The 11,976-nt window shown below is 40.9% G+C and overlaps 1 protein-coding gene across 1 annotated transcript in view; it reads left to right on the forward strand.

Moving 5' to 3' along the window:
• The window catches only part of ANK2 (ankyrin 2), a 371,191-nt gene extending 359,445 nt beyond the window's left edge, over positions 1–11,746 (forward strand). Inside the window, exons 44-49 of the mRNA XM_019472961.1 lie at positions 780–1,065; positions 3,433–3,516; positions 5,165–5,329; positions 6,765–6,947; positions 8,561–8,652; positions 10,796–11,746. Of these exons, the coding sequence (XP_019328506.1) occupies positions 780–1,065; positions 3,433–3,516; positions 5,165–5,329; positions 6,765–6,947; positions 8,561–8,652; positions 10,796–10,979 (994 nt within the window). The 3' untranslated portion in view covers positions 10,980–11,746. The remainder of the gene's footprint in view (positions 1–779; positions 1,066–3,432; positions 3,517–5,164; positions 5,330–6,764; positions 6,948–8,560; positions 8,653–10,795) is intronic.
• The last annotated feature ends 230 nt before the right edge of the window (positions 11,747–11,976 follow it).

Genomic DNA, 11,976 nt, shown 5'->3' on the forward strand with positions numbered 1-11,976 from the left:
TTCTTTTTACTGGTACACATGAAAAGAGAAAAGTCAACCTCAAAAGAAGATTCTAGGTGGTGAAGTGGGTAATGTTTTCACAATTAGTGCAAATCAGAAGTGACCTTTTCAAGCTAGCATCAGTTATAAGGTTACTTCATAAAACTAGGTTAGATGAGAGTTAGCTTAATATCTGAAGTCACTGTTCTTCACCCATCTGCAACAGCAAAGTATTGCTTTAATACATGTATTACCTTTATATATGTTACGTAGTGATATGTATAATAATATGTTTAAATAACTTTCAATTAAATCATAGCAATGTTCAACAGTGAAAATAACATTACAAAGAAAATTAGATTCTCTACTAAATTTCTGTTTGGTAAGGCTCCAGAATTCTACATAAAAGTTGGTCTCTCCTCACCTGCAGCTGTGTAGCTTGTAATTAATGTAGTAGTTGCTTCACATCCATCTGTAGTGATCCAGTCTCTTTCCCCCAAAAAAAAAAGGTAATATGTAGATTTGTGAGGGCACAAGCGACAGCAAAGCTCACATAAATTCTTTACAAAGTTTTGCAGAATGGGGTGCAATGTTTGGACATCCATTTGGAGATTTTCTTGGGTCAGGAAGATGAGAGGGATTCCTAGCCAGATTGCTCTGTACTTATTGTCAAGGAGTATCAGTTATTTCTAGACTTTGCTAGATGACAGACAACATAACCATAATTTCCATAATGTTCCATTTATGGAAATTGGAAAGCACTGCATGGTAGTAACTTCCCTTGAACCTGTAATTCACAGTGTCACAACTCCAGGAACAGAGCAGTCTACAGCACCAGTAACTGGAAAAGCAGCAAGCGAAAAATCTGCACACTTCAGTGCGGCAAAGGAAGAGAGAGAAACACCACCCCCACAGCCCCCATCATCTGCTCAGAGAAGTGACTCTCCCATCATCCAAGAGCCCGAGGATCCCCAACTCCACGAGGACGACCTCTCTCCAAGAAGAACTAGTCTAGTGATAGTGGAGTCAACTGATGAGCAGGCAGAAAAGTTTGGAAGAGGCTATGAAGAGGAATCTTTAGAAAAGGTAAATAACAACTTTGCCTCAAAGTAATTGCCACAGAAGAACAAGTTTTATGTCTCGCTCATTCCGTAAGATGAGAATATTTTTAATCAGCTTAATTAATCCCCATCTGCAACTGAGTCTTTTCTCCTTTCCTCTGTGGTTATAAGGGCTAGCTATAGTCATTTGTATAGAGGTTTTCAAAGCTGAAGCAAAACCCAGATCCTAAAGTCTAGACTGTAATTCTGGTTCTGCTACCCTTATTTGTCCTTTGGTCTGTGACAGGTTATGTCCATGCATGTGAGAGGGAATTAGTGTAAATAACAGGTGCAGAAACAAACCATGTACAATTGAAAGCTGAAAAACAGATGTAATGAAAGACAAAGTAATAATGTTAAAAGCTTATGAAGAAAGGCAAGACTAGCCCAGAGCTGCATGAAGAATGACATGAAAAATCTTGTAAAGTTAGTGAGATGGAAAAGAGGCAGCAGGATGTACGTTGCAGAATACTAAGGAAGTACTGGAAGAAAAGAACTTGAGAATGGTGTTTATGTAGCATGCAGGCAGTAAAGAGAAATGGAGACAGGAGATGGAAGAGAAGAACAAAAACTATGTGAGGTAGGTCATTGGTTGTGTAAGACAAAGGAACCTTACTGCAATGTTTGGAGAGGGGAAGATATCAAAAGGCAAGGAAAGAGAGCAACTATATGGCTTTTAGTGGGGAATTTAAATTACTTGGCACATAAAGGTTTAAGAATAAACAGCTTGCTTTGCCTGTTCCAAGTGGAAGAAAAGGAGAAGACGTAATTGGGCAGGAAATCAGTTTTATCAGTTAAGTTAGAGCAGAGAAAGCACAGTTCTACTTAAGCAGAAATTGTTTCCTGTTTTGACATTCACCTAGAAACAGGCTCTTCTTTCTTTGCTGTTTATGTTGCCAAATGTACCACCTTTAGAATGAAGAGTTTCAGAGCTCTGCCTCTGGGATCTCAGAAAAAGGTTGAATATAAAATGTGTAGGGTAACTCAGACGTTGAAAGATTAGCTACAACAGGACTCAATACAATGGCTGCTGTAGGAAAGGCTGCCCTCAAAGACGATGTACTTCTTTTTCCCTCCAGTTCCTTTATTAAAGTAAAACAACAACAACGAGCACCACCAAAAAGAAGCAACCTTACTTATTTTCCCCTTTATGCTTTTATACTGTTGATACTTCCCAAGTAGTTCTTTTCAGCTTCTCTTTGCCTTCTGACCTCTTCATTTAAATTCTTAATTCTTCCCTATGCAGGAGAGAGAACTTCAACGCTTGTTACTAATCTTTCTTGACCTTTCCAGTGCCAAGGCTATTAATACATCGTGTCCCCTAGTTAAAACTGTTTAGTCCTGTCTATATGCTGCACTATGTTCTTCCCACTATGGAGGATTAAAAGGCTTTCGTATAATTTTCTGTGTATCTAATACAGAAAGCATATGCAATATGTATGAATTCCAGAGTTGGTGTTAGTAATACCTTCTAGTCCACCTGCAGTGATGTCATGCCACAAATTTCAGGCTTGTCCCTGGCAACCTTAAGAGCACTAAGACCACGAAGAACATCCTATAGAATTAATACCACAAAGATTCATCTTTCTTTTTTCAACATGCTAATAAACAGCTAATGTATAGTCAAGTGGCCAAAGCCTCCCACCCCACATCGATGTTTCACAGATTAAAGTCAGGTAAGAAGCCAAAATCTTAAAAGCAAAAAATTTTCAGAAGTGAGGATGGTTTTAGATAAAAACAAGACAGAACCTGGAAGTGCTGCTAGTATCCCATACTGCTTCCATGCTTCCACTAGGAGTTAGCAGAGGAGTTAGGTGGGCTGGAGACCAGCTCGGACGAAGATGAGATGGTCACTACCAGGGTCGTTCGTCGCCGTGTGATTATTCAGGTACTGAGTGTTGAACGATTGCACGAGCCTGTGGTGACTAGGCCCTGGCACCACCTTTAGGCATGCTGCTGAGACAACCACGTGGCTGGTATTGCACTTGAAGCTGGAATGCTCCTGAATAATGCATGGGCATTGGATAAGCCATTCCAATACCTTTTCTTGAAGGGAAGATTGTAGCAATACAGCTAACCCAACTCTAAATTCCGTTAGATGCCTCAGTAGGAGGAGGACAAAGACTTCTCAGCCCCGTACACAGCGCAGTCAACTAACATATGTTTGCCTGACCATTGTGACATAACTTTTCTTTGCATGCCTTTCTAAGTATTTATTTGCAGAAAAATTTTTTTCTAACATTTCTCAATTTTTTTTTTCATTCTTTAACCAATTAACCGATTTTAAAATTGCTTATTTAAAGTTACCTACATGAAGGCCTTGCTTCATTAAACTTTGTTCTTTGTCATACAGGCTGATAGTATGCCTGAAATGCCACCAGAAACAGTCACAGAAGAGCAATATACAGATGAACATGGCCACACAGTGGTAAAGAAGGTATTGTCAGTTATGCCCCTTGCTACCTTCTTACTGTCCTATAAAAGGAAGGATAAATACACCCACATACATGCCAAATTTTATTTTGTGAAGGGGCATGATTTTTAAGAGTAGAGCATGGAAGGAACCAGAATTTCTGTTCATGAGAGATTCCAAAGTTTGAAGAATTATTTTGATTCGCAAGGTCATTCTGTGTTACAGTTTATAACTTACTATGACATATTCTGTTAATTTTCCCACTTAAAGCCAGTGAAAATTCTGCATAGATCCACATTTCTGAGAAAAAGGTTATTTAAAGAAAAACAAACCCAAAAAACCACACCACCACAATTTTATCTAAGATCATGTTTCCTCGTATTAATGAAACTAACGGAGGGCTGGGTCTGCAAGAGTCAGCTAAATCCAGATTTTAGATCTTCAGAATCTCCACTCAGCTGTGCCTGACCAGGTTCCTAAATTTCTGTATCTGTACATACAGTTCAGTTTTTATGGCACAAAGAATATAGAAGGTACTTATTGGTGTGATGGCCTCATAAAATAAGCATTTTCAGACCATGCTTATAAAAGTGAATTCCGCACAGCATGGAAGTGGAAGAGGAACTTCTGTGCTCCTTGCTTTATCTGAGAACCTAGTGCTTAGAGAACTGGTCTAGGACTTGGCTGAATTCTGCTGGTGGCAAACTCCATCTTCTGCCTCCCAAGAAAACATCATAGACCCTCAGCTGGATAGCATGTCTCTGGAAGCTGTTTGAATTCATATTAAAATAAACAACCCCAGCCAAATATTCCTGGGCACGTTGTGCAAGAGTGAGCATGAGTGTATTCTTCTGGGTAGGTCCGTGCCTGGGAGGGCACTACCCCCACCTCTGTGACTCTTAAATATAGGTGACCCCATCTTGACTGAGCATCACAGCAAATAAGCTTTTGGACAAAGCGGGAGGTAACTGCTGAATGTTACCTTGTCAAAAGGGGCTGGGAAGGCGTACGAAAATGTAGAGCTCCGGGTCATCCACAGAGGGATGCATACCCATCCTCCTGAGAAATTTATCTCGTCTTGAACCCTGTAATTCTCTTCTGATCCTCTTTTTTTGGCTTGCCAGTGCCTAGAAAGCTTAAGACCGGATTAGTCTCTTAAGTAGGCTAATTCTAGCTCACTAGTTCAGCAGTGGTTAGTACCATCGGTGTTACAATGTGATGTCCAAGTCCCTCTGTGAATCTGGTTCTAAGCATCTGATAGCCAAGCTGCTAACCTCTTACTTTCAGAAGCCTTTTTGAAAATGCCAGTCTGAAAACGTTTTCTAGCTGTTGTGTGGTTGTAAAGTATGTTTTCTCTCTAAAATACTATCTCTCTTTTCCTGATAATAACTGCCGCTTTAGAGAGTCATTCCAATATCTATATTGTGCCTGCTTTGTGAAGTAAGTTTATGGAAGCTTTGCTGTGGGGTAACCTAAGCAGGGCGAATGCATCAACTTGCAGCTTTACTACAGGTACTTGTGAGAAAATGTGTTAAAGACTAAGATACTGAACCATCTATGGGTTTTCTGTGTAGGAAAAAATGCCCTTTGAGTAGAAAATACTGTATAGAGAATAAGAAGGAGTATGTTGTTGTTAATTCTTTTGGGACAAAGCTCTATTTCGTTCCTTCAGGTCACTAGAAAGATCATCCGGCGATACGTTTCTCCAGACGGCACAGAAAAAGAGGAAGTCCTAATGCAAGGCACACCACAAAAACCTGTCACTGTCGAAGAAGGAGATGGCTATTCCAAAGTTGTAAAACGGGTTGTGCTGAAGAGCGACAGTGAACAGTCAGAGGTCAGATCTTCTACTTTCCTTGCAATGGTACAAGGCAGCAGCACACCAACAGCGTACTTAGTAACTACATCTTACTCATGCCAACCACATTCAGTTTTGAATGATACTTTTAAAAGTTTTCTTGCCTCAGGATAAAGACAGGGAAAAGGCAGGGGGGGTGGGAAGGTGGGCAGGGAAAGAGGGGAGTTTTCTCTGAAAATAAGTCAGGATACAGATTCTGTGATTTATGAGAAGTACCAAATTCACAAAGAAAGCAGCTTTGTACTAAGGTGACATACAGATAAATGGCAAATCTGTATTTGTTATTATACCTCTTACTCTAATAAGAAAATTAGTGAATGTTGTAATGAAACGATCTGATGTTCTCTAGGTTTCTACAACTAAGCCCTTCTAAAACTATACAGTTATAATAGGTTTAACTTACTGGTGTGTTCTTTGCTTTGAAGAGGCTAAAAAAAAGTATTACTTTCATGCAAACTGTAAAGCCAGGTAATTAAAAAGAAAAAAACAACCTGAAAGTGCTTTTCAGTTTATCTTTTCCTGCTAAGCTTAGTTCACCGTGTAGCCGTACAGACGTTTGTATCGACAAAATCAAGGTTGTGACAGGGCCAGAAGCTAGCAACAGGGCTTGCTTTCAGCAGTACCGCAGTTGAAAGCAACAGTTAACAAGCGGTCATTAGAAGTGCTAAGAACGTAATTGTCATTCTCTCTTGCCAGAATTAATCATCAGAATTAATTCTCTAGGAGTAAGGCAACAAGAAAACAAAGTAATTTTTTTTAGTTAGCTGACCATACCAGAGCTACTCTTTATCATATGGAACCCATATACGTTAAATTCGTATTTTGCCAAATAAAATCATGTTTGTCACTTCCCCATGGTGTTCTAATATTCTGGTCTGTTGCTCCTGTAAGAGTTCCTTGGTTTTACAAGCGTGACTCATCTCTCAGAAGAATATCTTAAAATTAAGATACGGACTGATACCACTAATTCGTACTACCTGTGTGAATACAGCAAGGATTCACAGCAAGAGGTCCACTTGTTACTTGGTGTAACTCCAGTGGCCTTGGCAGGTGAGCCAGTACGGCAGCCTGCGGTGTGGTGGAGGGTAGCAATATCCCTGGCTGCCCTCAGGCTAGTTCAGGTTCCAGAAGCAGTTTTCACCCTGCCGGCATAAAGCTCCTCAGCAGAATAAATTATCCAGGGCTGTTCCTGCTGTCTGAACTGCCATGTATCTTACAACGTCTCGTTCCGGAGCTGTAGAGTAAGTAGTGAAATGTACACTTACTATTTTGATGCGTACACATAGAAAGTGAGACACTTCTTCCGTTGTTCTCTATGGCAGTGATTAAGAAGGAATGATAGAGTAACTGAAAGCTTTGTTAGTATGCATTATGTAATTCATATCCAGTATACTTCTGCTTTCTAACCTTACAGGTGACCCTGTCTGAACCTGCTGTTTTGCCTAGTGCCTCCAAATTCCAGTCTGAACCAGTGGAAGGCCGGAAGGTCAGCAAAGTCATAAAGACCACTGTAGTGCAAGGGGAGAGAATGGAGAAACACCTGGGGGATGCTAGCTTAGCTACTGATCTTCCGTCAGCCAAAGAGGATTTTGAAGAGGTAAAAATGCCTTTTAAATACAAATATTAAAACAAGTGTCACAACGTACCTGGGGACAAATTAGACTCTATTGAAAGTTTTTGCCGGTGGAGCATCATACTCAACTACTGAGTATAAACCTCTGTTGTTATACTCAGCCATGTTATAAAAGGATTAGTGTATAAAGTATGTGGGGGGGAAGCTAACATAACAGAATTAGCTATGAAATGTTTTAAGATTCTAAAAAAAAACCCATGGAGGCTTTAAGTAAAGTTGTTAGAAATCATGGGTGTGGTTACTGTTAAAGAAAAAGTTCATTCATATGTTACCACATGTGGAGCTAATTTTAGAAATTGATACGGTTAAGTCTAGTCTCTGGGTAGTTCATAGAACCAGAGAATAGTTTGGGTTGGAAGGGACCTTTAAAGGTCATCTAGTCCAACCCCCCTGCCGTGGGCAGGGATGTATTTGTCCTTGAAAGGAAGAAATAGCTACCAAGCCAATTAGCACCTTTCCTGTTTTTATGCTTTTTCTGATCAGTTTAGGCGTTTCAGTAATAGAAAAGTGATATTGAACTAATATAACTTTTTCTATAAGGAACAGATAGCACTTAACTCTTAATCCATTTTACTGTCCCTTTGAATAACGCGTGTAAAACACGTCTTAAAGATTCATATGGATAAAAGTTTTGTGTCATTAGATACAACATAAGTACTTGGTTTGGTTTTTTAATTTGAGAAAATACCATAAAAACATAGATGCAACAATGTCACGGTCTGGATACTTTCTGCCATACAATGGTATTACAGCTTGCAGGAAGACAACAAGCACTAAGATTGAGATGCCAAGTTTCCCGTTACGAATATAGGCCCAGCAGCCAGATCCCTCTCTCCTGACAATAACAAAACAAGCAGCAAAAACTGTCATGTAGAGGTTCAAGGAAATGGCTTGGGATATAACACTTTTTTCCCAGCTTGCAGCTTCTAGTTTAGTAAATCAAGAAGCCTGCGGAAGATACCACAGACAAACCCACATCCAGCCAAAAGGAAATGCTGCCCTTTTTTCTGTTTTTCTGTTTTCTATGGAGTATTAGTAACAGCAGATATTCTAGGGAAAGGTTTGCCGGGCTCCATTCCCTGCTTCTCCCGTTTCAGTACAGAGGCTCAGAAGTATCACCCATCGTTTCTATGTATACCCATCTCTGTATTGCTAGCACTGAGAACAGGCGGCTCAAGGTGACAGGGGGAACAGCTGTAAAAGAAAGAGTATTTTCTGTGACAGGAAAAAGGTCACTGTAGCAGCTGTCGTCAATAGATACAAAGGATGAGTTCTGCAAGTGTGGTACTGCAAGGCTTTGAGTTGGCTACTTCAAAGTTGAAAAGAAAGTACCAAGACATGCTTCAGTACAATTATTAGTAAAATGAAACTGTCCTATACAAGAAACTGTAACTGATCTGTACATTTGAGGAATATTTGAAAGGATGCAAACGGCAGGCAGATGCTTCTCTTATTTGTCCATCATTTTCTCAGCATTCAACTTCATTAATATAAAGCACTAAGTTATGAAGAGCAATTATCTTCTGTCCTAGGTTTTTGGGTTTTGTTTTAATTTGAAGTTTATGTTTTAATTCGAGGCTTTGAGCTATACAGGTAACCAAATGAAAGTCCAGCTCCCCGCTTTAGTAGAGAAAGAAATCATGAAAGAGGACGGATCAATTATTAAAAGGTTTGGCTTGGCATGTCAATGAACTGTTACTAGAAAAGGATTAACAAACTCATAATAAGTGAGTGGATGTAAGCGAGTGTCTGAAGTGAAACCACTGCCAGCATCTGAAGTTTTATTTGCAAAAGTACTAAAGATTACTACTAACATTCTGTTACAGGAAGGGATAGATGCACTGGAAAGGTCTACACTCACTTGAAAAGACTCGGTGAACAGGGGTGTGGGGGGTTCACCCTGGCCGGCAGCCAAGCACCCCGCAGCCGCTCCCTAACCCTCCTGCCCCACCTTGGAACGGGGGAGAGAATAGGAAGAGCAAAAGTGAGAAAACTCATGGGTTGAATGAAGACAGTTTAGTAAGTGAAGGAAAGGGGGAAGAACAACCAAACAAGTGATGCAAAGGCGTCACCACCTCCCACAAGCAGACCGATACCCAGCCAGTCACTGAGCAGTCGTCACCTTGGAAGACATAACCATAACCCCCCCGCCTCCCCCAGCTTCTTCCTCTACCCCCTGTTTTTATTGCTGAGCGTGATTGTATATAGTGTGGAATATCCCTTTGGCCAGTTTGGGTCAGCTGTCCTGGCTGTGGGCCCTCCCAGTCTCTTGCCCGCCCCCAGCCTACTCACTGAGGGGGCCAGTGGGACAAAAAAGAGAAAGTATCGATGCTGTGTAAGCACTGTTCAGCAGTAACGAAAGCATTGGTCTGTTATCAACGCTGTTTTAGACCCAAATGGAAAACAGTGCACCCCACAGGCTGCTATGAAGAAAGTTAACCGCATCCTGGCTAGACCCAGATCAAAGGGGTATCACTGCCGAGCTGATTTCATAGGAGGCGATACAAGAATAACCGTGATTTACAGTTAACATCATTAATCACGGTTACTTCAAAATTTTCTTTTCTCATACCAGCTGACTCTGTGATCATTTGATAATTTGAACATTATCAAAATAGGTGAGAGGCTATATGGAGATAGATATATATATAGCTATACGCATGTGACAGTTGAGCCTTATGAGGAACGAGGCAGGGCAGATAGGAAAATATTTGGGAGAAATAAAAGCTACTGTAGTACAGCAAGTGTATTCATTCCAACCACACAGAACTTAAGCCAAGGCTGCTCCAAGCTCGGTATCTTTTACACACCTTTTCTTTCAGGCCATTTGTATTGATAGTGACCGTTGGGATGGTAAAGCCAATGTTAGCATCTGAAAGAACAGCCTGACCAAACTGCGTCTGTAACTGTAACAAGCCGTAAAACACATACCAGTTTCAGAGTTAGCGGGATGGTGTCACAGGGACACACGGAGAGCGGGAAGACCTGCTGCATCTGCTTTTGGATGAAGGGCGAGCATTCTCGTCAAAGTGCTCCATCTAACGGAGGGACCTTTTGGTCATTCGGGTCACATTAAGAAGTGTCAGCTGCCTGATAAAAATCAAGCTATTCCTGGCTGAGCACGCAGGAATTTCCAAGTGTGCTTGGCTTCCCGTGGTCCTCTCTTAAGGACACTGACCAAAAATTGGGCTTCTGGGTAGGGCTAAGCAAGAGACACCCAGCTGTCCTACGACAACTACCTTTATTTGCCTAGATCTGGAAGGGACTTGGTGAGGTTTAAGGTTCTGACTAGTAGAGCAAGATGGTTCCAGTGAGGTAAGACAGTAATTAACAGAATAGTTTAGGACGCTAGATTACCACAGGTGTAGTTTTACTGGCTGTCAGAAGTAAGACTTGTTCAGAAGTAAGCGTTCAAGAAATTAATCAGCTTAAACTACTATTGTACAGGACAACTCCGTATGTTGAAGTTAAATACAGCGAATAGGAAGGTCTTGTGTGAATTTCAACATCTGTTGCATGTCTGTCTGTTACAGCATGTTTTTGCTGAGCATCTAAAACTGTATGCTTAACCAGCGGGTGGAGGTGAATTGCTATTAGTTTACGTGAAAGCCAGTTAAAGCTACGGTGTGTGTTGCATTCAGAATGCAGAACGAGTATCTGACCTCAGTAGCTGACTTAAACTGCCAGCCACAGTTCTTCTCATGTTATTTTAAATGAAAAAGCCTTAAAACTGCAGCTGAAAAGGAGCATTTTTTAAAGCCTTCCGGAACTGTGGGGTTTTTAAGACAGTTTTCTCATTCATTTTGTTTTAGGACAACACTGAGTAAAGCCAGCACACAGAAGAGGACTGTGATGAAGGATCGGTATGGAAAACACGTTCACGTAGAAGAGCTGGAAGACACACCAGAAGCACTACCACAGGATGACCTCCAACATGACCTCCAGCAGCTTCTTAGACACTTCTGCAAAGAGGACTGGAAACAGGAGGCCAAGTGAGAAGCTGCCACCCCTCGACACCACCACATAACCATCCACCCCCTATGCAGCATTCATCTTCTCTAGGTGTAGACATTATTACCTACATAATCACTGGAAGACACTGCCATTTCTACTTGTGCAGATGCAGTGAATTCATTTCTACCCCCCGCCCCCGTATTTGATTTTGGGTTTTTGTTATATTTTACCCTGTAAGCTAATTTGTGACCAAAGATAGCATCCTTCATTCAGGATGATTTATCCACCGAATTGTCGTCTTTGTGCTGTACTGGGAATTTGTCAGCATCGCCACTTCTTGCTGTTCCTTTGCTTCTGCACTAGCTTCATGAAATTGCATTTGTCAAGCCAACTTCATCTACAGGCCTCTTCAAGTGACTATGTACATGCATCATAAAGAAGGGAGTTAACACGTAAACTGTATATAGCAAGAGTATTTGGACTTACAAGACTGCAGAAAACACACTGCCTATGACTACAATTAGCATCATGGATTACAAGGTCTATTGACACTGCTGAAGAGCGATTAATAAAATAATGTTAACACAATCGACTGCAAACACAGACTGACTGAGGAGGAAGCACTGCAGATCTACTGCATCCATAAGACTTCCAGTTTAGGGATCTGTTATAGTTAAAGGCTCTAAGAGTCAGGCTGAAAACCTGGAAATTCAGCTGTTCTCATGAAGTAACAGCTGACTGTGGCCATTAATGCTTCTAAGACCTTCGGACAGCCACTTAAAGATTTCCAGAAAAAAAAGAAAAGAAAAAAAAAAAACAACAAACCCAATTAGGTAACCAACTTGCTAGCAGCTATATCTATGGCACATTTGCATACGGTATTAAAATCTTTTAGATCTGGACATGTGGCAGGGTGTATTAAACAATTATAACTACAGTAGTTTCCAGTTTTCATCACCGCTTAGCAAACCACACCGTCTTATTGGTGGTACTTCCTGCTGGCCACTGCACTGTAGATAACTATGGGAGAAAGACTTAC

This window comes from Aptenodytes forsteri, unplaced genomic scaffold, assembly GCF_000699145.1.
Source record: "Aptenodytes forsteri isolate BGI_AS27 unplaced genomic scaffold, ASM69914v1 Scaffold326, whole genome shotgun sequence".
Classification (NCBI taxonomy): domain Eukaryota; kingdom Metazoa; phylum Chordata; class Aves; order Sphenisciformes; family Spheniscidae; genus Aptenodytes; species Aptenodytes forsteri.